This window comes from Stegodyphus dumicola, chromosome 6 (genome assembly GCF_044657685.1).
Source record: "Stegodyphus dumicola isolate Sdum_Otavi_A_Nest chromosome 6, ASM4465768v1".
Lineage (NCBI taxonomy): Eukaryota > Metazoa > Arthropoda > Arachnida > Araneae > Eresidae > Stegodyphus > Stegodyphus dumicola.
This window is the reverse complement of record NC_140773.1, coordinates 151,416,763-151,433,861: the sequence shown is the minus strand read 5'-3', so window position 1 is coordinate 151,433,861 and position 17,099 is coordinate 151,416,763. Positions and strand designations below refer to the sequence as shown.

At 31.9% G+C, this 17,099-nt stretch overlaps 1 protein-coding gene across 8 annotated transcripts in view; it reads right to left on the bottom strand.

Moving 5' to 3' along the window:
* Marf1 (meiosis regulator and mRNA stability factor 1-like protein) overlaps window positions 1–17,099 on the bottom strand; it is a 244,066-nt gene that overhangs the window by 219,206 nt on the left and 7,761 nt on the right. For 2 of the 8 annotated variants that reach the window (XM_085819030.1, XM_085819031.1), the window contains exon 3: window positions 10,878–10,929. The exons of 4 other annotated variants lie outside the window; for them this stretch is intronic. In XM_085819030.1, the coding sequence (XP_085675156.1) occupies window positions 10,878–10,920 (43 nt within the window). In that variant the 5' untranslated portion in view covers window positions 10,921–10,929. The remainder of the gene's footprint in view (window positions 1–10,877; window positions 10,930–17,099) is intronic. 2 more of the 8 variants (XM_085819032.1, XM_085819033.1) reach the window with 1 other exon arrangement.

Sequence of the window (17,099 nt, the reverse complement as noted above, 5' to 3'; positions counted from 1 at the left end):
ATTGATTATGAACTTAATCTGCTTTCAAAATTATGCAGACATGCAGAAAAAATAAATGAAAAAATGTAAATATTTTTCAGCAAGTTTGTAAAGAGTTTGTAAGAGACATGGAAACTGATTTTACTTTTTTACTGTCAATACAGTTAATTTGGTAAAATTTAAAAATTTAAATTTACAGTATTCCATTTCCGTGTCATAATTCAATAAACTGATATCATAGGATTGCAAGATTTGCTCACTTATGCAAACAAAATTTTTTCACAAATATTGTTCTCAGATAACCCAGTAGTCAGAATAAGAATATGATAAAGCTTCTGCTATTCTCGGTTGAAAAAGACAGAGATGGGTTCTGATTATGAATTTGTTTGGATAATCAATTTTCATATTAAAATAAAATATCTTAACTATTTATTCTATAACACTGCACTAATTTGAAATATATTTTTAAACTATTTATTCTATTTCATTATATTAATTTGAAATAATCTTAAGTTTAAAATATATTTTTAAGCACCAAGCATTTTACTTCGATACTAAATTAAGTTTTCAGCAAAAAATAAAAAAACTTTCAAGAAAATTACTGCCTATCTGTAACTGTTGACTTTTCAATAATCCATAGATAATCGGAATACAATCTACAGATATTTGCCATTTCATATACTACAGATTACTTATTGTTTCAGCCATTTCTAATAAACTGATAACTGTTTACTTGTTTTTACTGAAAACACTAATTTTTGTGGGGGGGGGAACCTTCTGACTATTCACTTAACCCTGAGAATTTGCCTAGCAATGCACTATGATAATCAATTTTATAATGTTGCAAAAAGGTATTTACACTGAAGTGACAAAAGTCATGGGATAGCAATATGCAAATATACAGATGGCAGTAGTATTGCGTAGAAAATGTATAAATGGGAAGTGCTTTGGCAGGGCTTTCATTTGTGTTCAAGTTATTTATGTGAAGAGGCTTTGACGTGATTATGGCCGCACGACGAGAATAAACAGACTTTGAACGCAGAATGGTAGTTGGAGCTAGATGCATGGGTCATTCCATTTCGGATATCGTTAGGGAATTCAACATTCCGATATCCACAGTGTCAAGAATGTGCCGAGTGTATCTAATTTCAGGCATAACATCCCACCGTGGACAGCGCAGTGGCCAACCACCTGCACTTAACGACCGAGAACAGCGACGTCTGTGTAGAGTTGTCAATGTTCACAGACAAGCAACACTGCGTCAAATAACTGCAGAAATCAATGTGGAACGTAGGAGGGATGTGTCTCATAGGACAGTGCGGCGAATTTGTCTTCCTTGGGCTATGCCAGCAAAAGACCAACTCGAGTGCCTTTACTGACAGCATGACATCACCTGCAGTGACTCTCGTGGGCTCGTGCGCAAATCGGTTGGTCCCAAAACGAATGAAAAACCGTGGCTTGGTCAGATGAGTCACGATTTCAGTTGGTAAGAGCTGATGGTAGGGTTCAAGTGTGGTGCAGACCCCATGAAGCCATGGACCCAAGTTGTCAACAAGGCACTGTTCAAGCTGGTGGTGTTTCCATAATGGTCTGGGCTGTTTTTACATGGCATGGACTCGGTCCTCTGGTGCAACTGAACCGATCATTGACTGGAAATGGATACCTTCAGCTACTTGGAGATCACTTACAGCCATTCATGGACTTCACGTACTCAAACAACAATGGGATTTTTATGGATGACAATGTGCTATGTCACCGGGCCACAATTGTTCACGATTGGTTAGAAGAACATTCTGGACAATTCCAGCGAATGATCTGGCCACCTAGATCACCTGACATGAATCCCATCGAACATTTACGGGACATCATCGAGAGGTCAGTTCGTGCCCAAAACCCTGCATCGTCAACACTTTCACAATTATGGACGTCCATAGAGGCAGCATGGCTCAATATTCCTCAATTTCCTGCATATTGCTGTGCACACAGGAAAACAACAGCAATGCCATATTCATGCAATGCTCTGAAGATTTTTTAAACAAAAACACATTGCTGTGTATATGGGGAACAACAGTGTTCACAGTGCTAAGCTGTGCACAATGCCAAATTTATCCATTTCTCTGATTTTTTTTAAGCTAAAACAGATTGCTGGCTACACATAAGGAGAAGAGAATAAAAAGGTAAGTGTTTTAATACAAATGCTTCTTGCATTTTTAATTATCAGAATTCCCTGCTGTTTTTACATAATGAAGCACTTTTTTAATTAAAATGGCTGTTGTTTTTCGCATTTTAAGTTGGCAAAAAATTAGTCACTGATGATGACTGGCAAATCTTTGGGAGGGTTGGACAGATAATCAGAAAGTACATTTGTTTCCTGATACAACTAACATAATAAAGTTGTAAAACTTTCTCTTTCCTTATTCCTTTCCAGAAGTTGAGTAAAGTACGTACGGTGACCGGGTTTGAAAGAAAAGTACCAATGTAGCTCATACATGATGTAAGACGTGACTAAATTGGGTACGCAGCATCCAAAGGTATAGCCGAGCACCCTGCCCCTGGCGATTATACCAGGGAACTGATCCTATCGGCTGGGGGTTGGGCAATGGAGCAAAACATTTAATTATAGACTTTAGGGCAATATCACCAGATTATACAAGTTATGCATTAAGGGTAGATTTTTCAATCATAGCGTTATCAATGCACATGTCCCTACTGAGGACAAGAAAGATAAATTTTATGAAGAACTCTCAAAATGCTTTAAGAGCTGTCTTTTCAATAACATTAATATTTTACTTGGTGATCTGAATACTAAAATAGGTGAGAGAAGGAGTTTAGAGACCCAAAACTGGTATGCTTATTACATGATAAATCTAATGATAATGGAATCTGCCTCACTGGGTTTGCCATTGCACATGACCTGGCTGTAATTTGAAAATATACTTGGAAGTCACCAGATGGAGCAACTTTTAATCAGATAGACTGGCACCGACATTTGACAAATTGCTTAATGTTAGAACTTTTAGAGGAGCTAGTATGGATGATGATTACTTTTCAGTTCTGGCTAGAATAAGAAGGAAAATCTCGAATGCTAATAAAGAATGGCTTCAGAAACGACAAAGATTTGATTGTAATAAGCTTAAAGAGGAAGAAATAGTTAGAATTTGATAGAGAAACATTGGAAAGGAGTATTTCAGAAGTGAAAAGAGATACCCCCAATCTTGAAGACATACAGCTTAAGTTTAGAACAACAGTATCCAATACTGCAGGTGTAGTTTTGAGCCATAAAGCTCAAGGAAAGAGAAAAGTTTGTATCTGAAGAAATATGCTATTGATGTCTTTTTACTATAAAACAAGTAAAAACATTGCAAAAACATGCTGAAAAGTTTGTGAAGTGTATAGTGAGAATGATGTGAGTAAACGAAGGACCCAGGAGTGGTTTGCTCAATTCTGTTCTGGAAATTTCGATGTCAATGATGCATCTTGCGCTGGTCGGGCAATCATTGAAAAAGTCGATAAAATTTTGCAAATGGTGGAGCAGGACAGGCACGCAAGCTGTTAGGAAATAGAGAAGGCACTAAACATCAACAACATGATAGTTTGGAATCATTTGAAAAGAGCAAGCTACAAAAAGAAGGTCGATGCTTGGGTGTCACATGAATTAACGCAAAGAAATTTGATTGACCGAATTACTATCAAGGAAATGCTGCTGAAACGCAACAAAATCGAATCATTTTTGGAGCGAATTATTTCAGACGATGAAAAATGGGTGAAATACAAGAATATCAAATACAAAACGATCATGGTCAAAAGCCAGTGACCCTCCACAAACGACTTCAAAGCCTGGATTGTCACCAAATAAGGTTATGTTGAATGTTTGGTGGGGATTGGAAAGCAGTTGTCCATTATGACCACCATTATGTCCATTATTACAACTAGACCGTTTGAATGAAGCAATCCAGGAAGAGTGACCAGAATTAGCCAACAGAAAGGGATTTATGTCCCATCACAACAATACACGGCCATACACATCTTTGATGAATAGAAACAAATTGGCGGAGCTAGGTTGGAAAGTTTTAATGTATCCACCATATAGCACAGACCTTGCTCTGTTTGACTACCATTTGTTTCAGTCTCTGTAAAACTCTTTTGATGGTAAAAAATTGGCCGACCGAAGCGGAGCTGAAAATCACTTGGTCAAGTTTTACAACGATAAACCACAGAAGTTCTACACCCATTGAATTATGAAGCTACCTGAAAAATGGCAAAAGGTCATAGATAATAATGGTCAATATGCACTTGATTAAAATTGATTTTCAATAACAAAAATGTACCATAACAGCATGGGGACTTTTTATATGACCCAATATTTAAGAGTATACACTGCCATGTAAAAAACTATCATAAATGTTTTGATGGCTGAATTAAAGAATTAGCATTTGCTTTTAAGTTTGGCTAAATTTGGCACAACAGGGAAGATACCAGCAGAATTATTTAGAGGAAGAAAACATTACCCTGCTTGAAAAACTATTTTTTTTTTTTTTTTTTTAACAGAAGAAGGCACTAGAATTTAAAATGTGTCATCTACAGAAGTTGATAAATAGTTTGGAATAATAAATGAAGCCATCAAAAATTCTGACAATGTAAGGAGAAAGCAAAGTATACTATTACAGGAAAAGGCAAGATGTTAATTATAAGGTGGGAGATAAAGTATTTAAATGGAAATATTCATTATAATATGCTCCAGAAGATAAAGTGGGAAAGTTTCATCTGAGATTTGAAGGACATGTTATCCAAATGATTTAGGAGATGGTGACTTATTCAAGAAATACAAATAGGGAAGCAATAGTTATGAACACTGGACAGATCTACTGCAACCTGAAAATACAGCACCAGCAAGTAACAATGGAAAAGTTCCATTGACATCAGAAATATATTCTCCCAGGAAAAAAAGAGATGGAGAACTGCAAGTATAAAAGACAATCCTAAAAGATTATGAATGGGGCCATATACTGGAAGGAACAGCAGGTCAAGAAAACAACAAAAAGTGCTAGGATCCATGAGTTTCTGCAAACAACCAACAGACAGCCAGCACAGGCTTAGAGATTGGGAAAGAGTTTTAGTTCTGACTACAAAATTCAACGTTTCTGTAAAATAACAAACACCGTGAAAATGGCCAGCAGAGCAAGATTTACCTCAGCAGAGGAGGACTCAAATGCTCCAGCAATCTGGTCCACCCAAGTTCTCGACAGGTCAATCGGTGACAGCAGGTCAAAGGGAAAATCTACAGGATACAAAGTGGGACACGGATTCCTCAAGGAGTGGAAAAATGGAAAGATAATGAGAAATAAGCCAGAAAAGAAAAAAGGCAGATTCAACCAGACAGTGAGATTCATCTCTGGAGAAAACTACAGATTCAGAACGTGAACCTATACCCCTCATAGGAGGAATTCGTCGCCAAGCAAATAAAGGAGTACTGAAAAAACAAACATCAATTGAAATTTATTTTTCTCTGCAGATTCAGTTCTTATTTTATGTCAAAAAAAAAAAAAAAAAAAAGAACAAATGTTGTCAGGACTTGTGTTTCTCTTGATTTGCTTTGAAAACATGGTATGCCCTGAATAAGAACAGGGAGCTTACACAAGCTATGTTCAAGATTTGTGTATAACAGACGACACAAGCAGGTAGGGTATATGAAACCCTTTATTTTTAATACAGGCATTTCCGAACTTCGGAATACAGAGACCAACCACTTGTAGTCTGAACGTAAGAATACAAAACTACTAACTAAAACTGTAACTAAAAGCTAACTTTGAATTAGTATACAAATGCCTAGCACTAAGACTGGCCTTTATTTAAAAAGGGTACATATGTAGTATGCCGAGCTGCTGAAACTACAATATGCTTGCAAATATCAAGAGGGCTAAACCTCTGGCCTTAAAGTAAAAAAAAGGCAACCAGCAACTGAGTGAAAACTCGTAAAACTGCAGTGGCAAGTGGCTTGCTTCCTAAAACTCCTTCTCTCTTCCTCTTGGCAAAAAGCCACAACTTAAGTACTTGGGCGTTAGCAAGACAATTTGCATAAACAAGTTAAAGCATTTAATTCTGGCCGGAAGTAGAAAATAAGAAGTGATAGTACAGTTTTAAAATAAAATAAACGTTAGTAAAACTTAAGATCCTTACAATGTTATTTATTTTAAATTTTGCCTGAAGTGAGGCCTTTTCAGTTGTGAGTAGCAAGAATCTCTGAACTTAAGTATGCATTTATTCACATTGATTTTAAGTTCTAAAACAGAAATTCTGTTTTAGCCCAAGAGATTGATATTGAGGCAATGTTGGCGAAACTGTAAAGTAACTTTAAGCAACTTATGTACATATGATGTAAAGTTTAAACTAAATTTTCTTAAATTAATGGTTACTAAATTATTTTAATTATTGAAAATTTTTCATGTAGTATGTTTAACAGTTCAGTATCGCAAATTTTAAAAGTTCTGTTAATACATGTGTTAAAGCAAATACTTGCACAGTTGCAAGAATTGAAATCTTGCAGTGTGAATGAAATGTTTAAATGTAATCTAGCAAGGCAAGAGAAAATTAAGTTAAAAGCAAAAGCTAGCAGTATGCATGAAATTAAAGGTCACAAGCCAAGCTCTTCAGCCAACACTAAAGCTTAATTGCCTATTTTGTTAGCACATTAGGTGCAGTTTTGAAACTAAGGTTCTTTTTAGGTTTAGTGTGTCCAAGTTTCTAAGATGTAGGATGTGAATTAGATGGTAGTTTTGTACCACTTATACAAATGATGCTTGCTCATATATCTCAGTACATTTTACTGGAGAACAGTGGCGAAAATAATTTAAGTACAGAATAAATGAAAATCCATGAAAGTTCTGATATAATTTAAATAGAAAATTCAGATAAAGTGATGTGAATAGAAAATGATGGCATTTTTAGCCACTTCTGTTAAAATATTTTCCCTTCCAAATGACTGGAAAGGGATAAGTTGCTGTTGTGATTTAGACTGCATGTGCAAAGGTTCAAGATATTGTAAAATTTATTTTATAACTAGTTGTAAATTCTACTGCTTGTAAGTAGTTGGCTCATGGTTAAATAAAATTTAATTTCTTAACAAGGTCATTAAATACTTTGTTGTGATTATTTAAATTCTCACAGAGAAAAATGAAAATGTAATGTATTTATTTATTTTAATTAACCAGTTGTTTTATGTTCTGAAACCTTATAGCCACTTCTCTCTTTCCATTTTCCTGCCAGAATGCAAATTTTAGTTTCCATGTATTTAAGTGAGGATTTGAGATTGTTTTAGTCAGAGCATGTTCTACCTGATGAAGAACACATTTCTAGTTGATATTTGATGATAGCATTCCTGTCTATGGTGTTTCTTTAATCTTTCAAATAATGTTGTCAACCCAGTGTAGGTTTGAGCCAACTTGCACATTTAATGCTTCTGTGTAGCCTTTGGCTAACTTAGTGTTAATTTAAAATTCTACTTTTTGAATTTATGCCGGAACGGCTGGCTGGTTTTGTATGCACTAGGAGTGCTTTCTGTTCAACTTCTTCCAGTTCTTAATTTAAAAGGGTCTTTTATACCATTCCTACCTTTTTGTTTGCTTAACTAGACATAGTGATGAGTCACTTAGTTCTACTTACAGTCTTGTTTTAGTGTATGTTACCAAAAGGAATGAGATTCTACAAGCTCCATTTCGAGATTTTCAGGAGAATTACACACATTCATTTTTGGTATGAAAATATCGTAAAATTGGTTTCCAAACTATTAAAATCTTAAATTTATTCTTCTTATAATAGTTCTAATTAATTTATGAATGGGAAATGTATTCGCAGTCCACATAAAATTTCTCTGGGGGGCATTAGTTCGAGACGATCTCAATAAGCAATATGTAGGTTTTCTTCTATCCCTAGTCATGATGTGGGTTAGAAAGACAGAACTTATCTAAAATACCAATGCAGCTTCTATGTTTTTAATGGGTTCTTTGGCACCTAACTGGCACAAATTTTTTGCCATGGGTAAATAATATTTTGTTATATGAAATTATGATACTTGAGGAAATCATATAAAAAATTTATAAATAATGGCAGGTTGATTGCATTGCGTGACTTCATCTATGCTGCAAAGCAATTTATCCATTACAATGAACAACCAGTTATAATACCCTCTTCGATATTATCCTTCTACTCTTGAACTTTCAACGCCATGATCTCATTGTTAATTGATTTATTAAATCAACATATGAAATATTTATACATTACATATTTCTATGATTTGATGGTGTATTTCATGTGATTGAATGTTAATTCTGACAATAGCTCTCACGTCTCACTTGGTTAGATTTTTGACCTTATAGTTTATAATTCAGTTGCCCACACTGCATGTACAGTCATTACCACACAACCACAAGCATGTATACATAAATTTACACACATTTAACATATACTTGGCTGTCATTTGCAAATCATAATGTAAACTCAGCACCCTTTTATCAATGCATTGGTCAGAGATGTGTAAAATGACGCTATACAGAAACTTATTTCCTAGTATGATAAATATCTTTGCGACATGGAAGTCTATGTAAAATATATGTGTGTTTCTAGTACACACTTTTGAAATAAAAAGAATCTGTTCAATTACTTACATTACATTTTTATTACTGGATAAGTACTACTTTCTGCACATGCCCTGTATTCACAAAGGCTCAAGACAAATGGTCTCTATATCAAATGTCTAGCATTTTATATTTCATGTACCCTTGAGAACAATTGGGTTCAGTATGATCAAAATAAAATCATGAAAACCAGTTTCCAAATCAGTGGAGTGAGATATTCTCGACCAATGGAGCGAGATATTCTCGACCAATGGGTAGAGATTAGAGATAGATTTATGCTAAAAACAGAGAATTTATATCAAAAACATCATAGAAAGAGACCATGTGGTATTACTAAAATCATTATATAAATAGACATACTGAACAAATCCCCACATCTTTAACACAAGTATTCTCAGTGTTTAAAGCAAGGATAGGTCAGCCCAGTCTCCAGATATGGATCCAACAAACAAGTCCGAGATGCATTGAAAAAGCAAATTGCATTATATCAGCCACTGTTAAAGAAGTCTTTAAAGCTCTGAATGTTTTCATGAGTTTATTGCCTGAATATAGCTTTTAAGTATCATGATAAGAAGCATTTAAATAATCAATATAAGGTTTGCATGGCTAGATGGTGTTACTAAAACCCTAATCTTAATCCTAGAGCACCATTCTTCCCCATTTTAATATACTGAGAACAGAACTCATGTTTTGTTAATTTTTTAACATTCCCACAATTAAATGCGATAAAATTTTCTTCACTTTCTTTTCTGCTAGATTAGCAGTTGTGTTAAATTTTATGATATTTCTACAGTTGTTTAAGAAATATTTAAATGCATATTCATGTTTAATTTTCATTCATGAATATTTTTATATTTCCTATCTAATTAACTAATAATGAATATTTTATTTACTGACCCTTTATGGATAACAGACAAAAAGTCAAATTTTGTATCTACAAACTCATACACACACCAAACACAGAAAATGTTTCATTTTGTAAAAGGTATTCAAGAAAGCTGGTGAATGCTTAATTTTCTTAAATATTAATCCTAGACATATACTTCACGTTACAGAGTTCCCAAAAATAGATATGGAATTTTGAAATTCAAGAATTAAGATTTATAAAAATTTTAACAAGATAATCAAATTAATAAAATATTACACATGCTTTAAGAAACTAAATATAAAGCGTTTCAGACATAATAACTCAGCATGAATAAGTTTAGTAAAAATTATTGATGTTGGGGAAAATACATAATTTATTCTTTTTAAAGTTAAGGGAAAATAAATAATTATTTTAAAATTTCTGCCTTATTTTTTTTTAACTAGTAAAATTTCAATTACTTGGTATTTAATTTATTGAGATTATATTTAAGCAATATAATATACTATGCTAATTTCACTCCATTTTTTAAAACTTTGATGGAATAACATATCAATAAATTCCTTGTTTGTTAACTTCTGAATAACATTTTATACAATGACCAACTGACGTTGACCCCTTTTTGATAAGTCGCTTGGAAGTCATTATAACTGCTGCATAAATATGAAATTAAATTCCCATTTTATACTTAAAAAGTATCTTCCATGAAATACATACTGAATTAAAGAAATATACAATATACGATAAGAAACAAAAATTTCAGAAAACGTGTTTTTTTAATTTAGGAAAATTTATATTCATACAAACAAATACAAAATGCATACATAATATAATTTTGAGAAAATAAAATTTAAACATTATTTTATACAATTATGGATTAAAAAAAAGATTAATCTCAATGCAAAGCAAATTTTTGAAATATCTCTTTCATGCAGTTAGTTCCAATGAAAATTTTGAATTTATGCATTCATTAAAAACAGAAAATTTTCATTTTCATACACTACTACTCAAACACATAAAAACACACATAACTAATTTCAGTAAATGAAAAGGCAGACCATCTTTGACTAACAAATAAAATAAAGAAATAAGTCTATTTATAAGTTCTCAAGAAATGTAAATTTTGGTATAAAGGATTTTTTTAAACCTTTTTTTTTTAAGTGCCTTCTCATAAAAGTAACAATTTATGCATATTACTTAATTAAACTAAGCAAACTTATTTGTAAAATGTTTTTTAAATTATACGGAGACATCAAATTTTTTTATTTAATATATGTTTCGATTATCTCCTCTTAAGAGAGAGCCAATTTATTAATAAATAATAAGTAAGGAAAATATATCTATCTATCTATCTATATATATATATATATAATTAAATTTCTTAAAAGTAATACTTTCCGTACCTTGATCTGGTGATAACAGGAAAAAGTTGCAACAAGTAGGCATGTTACCCTACTAAAGAATGTGAGGTTTTCATTAATTTATCAACTATTACAAATACATATCTAAATTTCAAGAATTGAAAAAACAACAAAAATCATGCCTTTTCTGTTCAAAAATAATGAACATTTGAAGTAATCAACAAACTTCAAAAGAGGAAAAAAATTCATCCACCAAATTTATAAAACAGCAACTACAAATAATATGGTAAAATAAAGAAAACTATACCTTCCTAAAAGTATGAAAATACCATAATTGAAATACATTTAATAAAAAAAGCATGAAATTAGAACTCTGTGTATTAAAATTTAAATTACATAACCATATCAATAATAGGTCCAATTATTTAGACTACTCTCGCAAAAAATTTCCAAAGCAAGAACAAAAATTAAAATGCTTAATTAATGTAACAAAACTGCAGAAAACATAGCCATCAGAATTTCAAGAGATATGAATGATTAAAAACAAAAGGGAATTTAATAATTATAAAAATATAATGATCTTAATGCTTTAGTTCGTTTCCTTTAATTTTCTTATTTGTCATGAAATTTGAGATTTAAATTAAATACAATATATGCACAAAAGTTCATAGTGCCAATTATGGATGACCAAAAGTTTATAGTGCCAATTATGGACGACCACTTCTTTTAGAATTCTGCAGTAATACTGGTAACTGTTGTGAAATTTCCACCAATGGTCAACAGGATAACATGTGAGTACCACTTGAAATTTTCCCACTTCAAATATTAATTTTATGTAATTTTTCATTGACAGTTTATTTAATTTTTTATGAAATTTCTGTTATAATGTTTTTAGACATAATAGTATATTTTTTTTAAAAAAATTTCCTTGAAAAATGCTTTGATTTGATTGAATTTCAGTATGAATGTCATAACACAAATCACTGTAAAACTAGTTTAGCAGAATCATTAGGCAGCATGCCAATATGTAAATGAATTTGAAATTTTTATTTAATTAAAAACAAAAATGTTTTTCTTAATTACATGTATTTCCCTCATCCTGCTTATATTAATTATTATATAAAAATTATGTTGAATAATGTTTTACATGTTTTGAATGATAATCTGCTAGCAAAATCCAAAATGTTTTTACAGGCTCTTCAAGCATCACCAAAAAAATCAATATAAGAACTTAAAAAAGAGTTGAAACAAAACTAATTGCATAACACTTTAAAAAGTCCACCCCTTTAATATCTATATTAATTAATTTAAAAAATGATTAAAAAATAAATGCAAATAAATCCATTAAGTTAAAAAAAACATGCTGTAAGTATGAAAAATATTACTTAGGAAACACACAAATATAAATTATAAGCACAACAAAGCAATATATCATGTAGTTAAAAACCTGGTTTTTTATAGAACATGTAAATGAAACTGGAATTTTTCATAAATGAAAAATAACACGCTTTTATTTCATCCATAATTTGAAAACAAAAAATTTTCAGCAACTCCTTCCCCTTCTTGCTCCCTCCCAAATAGCAAGGTTAATCTATAATATGAATTCCTGTATGTTATCATTCAAACATTTTATTGATAGCACAAATATATTATCAGCCTTTCCTTTCTTAATGTAAAATATTCATTTGCTAACAAACTACAAAGCAGAAGTTATTTCAGTTGATATCTCAGCTGCAACAATTACAATTTCGCAATAACATATTTTGCATTTTTAACAGATCCTTTTTATCTCCTTTTTATCCTTTTTATCTTATATAAATAAATTCAAACCTTAAAAATTTCTTATTCCAAATATAAATATTGTTAAGTTATAATGTATCTGTCATAATGATCAATATTTTTTTTACATGTATCAAATAGTTATCCAACTATCATGAAGCTGAACCACAGAAAGCCCAGTTTCAGATATAATACATACCTTGTAATGGTAACAGAGATTTGAAAATAATCACAAAATCATTTACGTGAAGTGAAGAAAGGAAACTATAAATTAATATTTATGGCACACTCTTTTATAAAAATATATTAGAAAAATATGACGACACAGAAATCGATTATATATTTAATCACCAAAATAAATCTATTACCCTGCATGATACATTCATATAAGTCTCATCTATGCTTATTACACTTTGTTTTATCAGAGAAAAGAATATCATCCTATAAAATCATATCCTTTTTCACTTAATTAAACATCACACAATCAAGAGTCAAAATGCAATTCACTTGCATCTATATATAATACACATTCTGAGACCCAGGATCATCAGGACTTAGGCTATTCCAGATTTCGGAAATTTCCGGATTTTAGATCACTAATTTAAATTGAATGAGATTAGATGGGAAAATTACAAATTATGAAAAAAAATTAAATGATGAAACATTTATGATGTTAAAAGTAGTCTACACCAAAGTCTACAACAACAACAAAAAAAAAAAATAAATAAAAATAAAGGGAGAGGGATTAAAGAAACTCTCAGTATTAACATAAGTAATGTTTCATTAAACATTTCTCAATGCAAGTGCAGGTAGGTTTCCTAAAACACAGTACCTTTACAATGCATTTTCACTCCAATGTGGTTAGAAAAATGTGAAAATTTTCTTAACAATGCGGTACTTTTGCACCGCTGTTTCTGAAATGTGTGGCAGCTCACCCTAGTTTCCAGTTGGATAAACCTTTAAAAAGCTTTGGTTCCATAATTATTTTGTTCTGGATGCAGAAAATTATTTAAAAAGAAGAACTTAGCATTCAAAGTTGGCTCATCCCTAAAAGAAATGCACCAATGGACTATAAATGCTTCCTGGAAAACTTTATTACCCGAATAGGTCAGTCAGGATAACGTTGTTGAGCCAATTCAAAGTGAATATAACACAGTAAACCTTACATACAAAATAGTAGGAGATGGATTCACTGAAATAACTGTTGATGATATTCTAAAATTAGTTATGGAAAATGAAATAAATGAAGGAGATTTGGTGACAGTTATATGCAAAACATTACTGACTGAAGATAATTCTAAGGATCTTTTCAATAAAGAAACTAAAAGCTTCACTTTAAAAGGTATAGAAAAATGTCCGGACATGGCAAAACAGATGGAATCTTATTTTTTAAAGAGCAATCCGCTGCCGGAGAGAGCAGAAATGTTTAGAAGAAATCTTAAAATTGCATATCTACCTATTAAGAAAATTATAAAAATTTGCAAAGCACAATCTCTAATGACAGTTTTTTTTTTTTTTTTTTTTTTTTTTTTTTTTAAATCTAAACCTACAGGCAGTGCAGTGGAACTTATTGATGAAACAAGCTCAGATCTTGAAATAAGGCCAGTCAAACATTTTCGAAAAACTATAATAAGTTATGATGAGGAATCAATTTGTGAGCACAACATTGTTTCTTTTTTATTTTGATTTGAAATCATAATCTTTTTAATTTTTATATGATGATGAATTTTATTTAAAATTTTGTGAAATGTTTTCATGTGCATAAATTTAAAAAATGATAAAAATGTTACACCATAAAAGGCAGTTTTTCCCTTTTTAGAACTGAATCCGAGTTTTTGTATTAAGTCAGAGTTTCCTATAATGCAATTTTACACAATGCTGAATTTTTAAGGAACATATCTATCACGTTGTAGGAAGACTACCTGTAGTTTAAACAATTTCAGGTACTTTTCCGTTTCGCCAGCGCAAACCTTGCCATTTCTGTTTCTCCATTGCAAATCTCGCCAGGCAGACTTTATTGGCGATAACACACAGTATACAAATAAAAAATGTTAACAAATGTTGATTATAAGAATTTTTTTACTTTGGAGGCATAAATATTTTAATATTGTTTAAAATTTTTTCAAATGGGTCTTTTGTGTCCTTTCGCCACATAAATTTGGCGAGGTAACTTTCCAGATGATGACGCGCCGTTCCTCTCTGTTTCTTATAGCGCCATTTGGCCCTACCCCATAGTCTTTCTATTTTTTGCATGTATGTTCCAGTTTCTGGATTTACAAAACTGTATTTATGGTTCACTTTGAAACGTTCAAAACTTTCCTCTTCTAGTTTTTCAGTGCAATATGATTTCCATGAATCAGAATACATTGTAGTTCCTTTTTTGATATTTTCCTTTATTGCCTCTAATATAATAGTCATGTAGGAAGCATTCGTTTGTTTCATGGTGAATTCACCAAAGATGCACTGTTGTGGTAAAATCCGTCCTGCATTGTTCATGAACATACTTTCATCCACTTCAACAATCATACCAGGTCCTCCCATTTTGCGTTGTTGACATTTAAGTAAAGAATCCACACAAATCTCTTGCATGTAGTTATTCCAATCTACAACTGTTCCATGACTGATTTCCAACTGCTTTTCACACCATTTAACTGAAGTTAATTCTTCACTCCAACCATAAAACCATGTGCCTTTTCGTATACTTCTTTTACTGCGGCAAGTTGAAAGGTTGCAACGCCATTGAATTTCGTCTCCGAAATATAATTTCATTTCATAATTATTATCACAAATAGCAAAGTTAGGCAAAACGCCTTTCACTTGAAAGAACCCAACAGATTCTTCCTCTGTCCTGGCCAAATCCCAAATTTTCATTGGTTTTTCATCAATTTTTGACATATTTGTAAAAAGACATTAATTTAAAAATTTACTATGCTTTCATGGTACATCTTGATTCGCCGGTTCATATCACATGATCCCAAATGATCTCCTCTCACGCAAACTACACTACAAAAATCTGATTCTCTCAGTAATTATCTACATTACTTTCAAGTTAAATCTTAGTATAGAATTCGAGTTGAAATGCAAGAACTATTTCAATATTATAATTAAAAAAATTCTATGTAACTGTATGCCAACATTGAAAGAAACGATCAATCTGATAAGAAATAACAGTGACTTGTTTTGAAAAAGTGGTGTGAAAGGTTATCAGCGAGGATATTCGGTTTGGCATCGGTTGTACCATCTTCGGCGATTTTATCGCTTGCGCTGGAGGAATGGAAAATTGCGCTGGCCAAATGGAAGAGTACCTAATTTCATTTTACGTGTTAATCTGTAGGGTTTCTCGTGCTCAAATAACCAATTATTCTAATTTTTTTTCTTTTCTGAACTCCTTAACTTCCCCTCGCATTTCCTTGCCAGGACGCAAATTACGTGAAAATGAAAAAAGGTATTTAAACGGGCAAAGAGAGAAAGTTAGTCACAGCGTAATTTCACTAGACTAGCGCACGTTGCTATTTTGACCTTCTGCTGTTATTCTAAGTTGCTGATTGCCTTCTGGCCATTTAGTTAAAATCTACTGCTAGTGTAGTAGCCCCTTATGTGCTTTTTCTTCACACCTGTGCGAGAAGTTGCCAGGTTCCCTAGTAAGATCGCATTAACTGTATGATAGCGAAAAAGGTTAGATCTTAGGTTTCTTTTTAATTTTATATAGCAACACAGCTTCTTGTTGAGTTACAAAGTTTCATACTTTGCCTTACTGAGAAATGCCCTCAAGCAATCATTTGATATTTTTTCATTCTCAACAACATTTTTATCACATTCTTCACTTTTTTTAAAAAAAAAATTCAAATGGAATTTTATGACTTGAGATTTGCCAAGAGATGAACAAGTTGCATAACAGAATTACAAACTAATGAAATTAAAATGTGACTAGAAACCAAAATAGCTATATTTTCTACCAGTATTCCTTGGTTAATTGACAGATGTAGAATTTTCAAAGAATGAATAAAATCAAATAGTTATCTTTCACTAAAACTTTATTTTTTATAACAGTCATAATAAAAGTCTAAAGAAAATAATACACAGCATGAAATCAGAAAGTTAAGAAAGAGCGCAATTTGCAGTGGTAGCTGATTTCAGTTAATTGAGATCTAATCCTTTCTCCCTTCTCTGATATGCCAACAAATGAAAACCACTATGCACAGCATTCCACTTCAAACATCGGTTTTCAAATTTCACTCATTGTATTCAGAAATAAGATAAAAAAATACTGACCCCCCCCATACAAGGTCTGCAAATAAAAATGTGATTTGTTAGCCGGGTGGTGAAACAACATGCAGGATCATTCAATACTATTCAGGATAATGATGATTTTAGACCAAACAAATATTTCAGCTAATCGGGCAAAAATGACACACTTGGGTTTTGGCATCATATTTATCATCCCCTCCCCCAAAAAAGAAAGGTTTTATAGAAGGTTTGGTACTT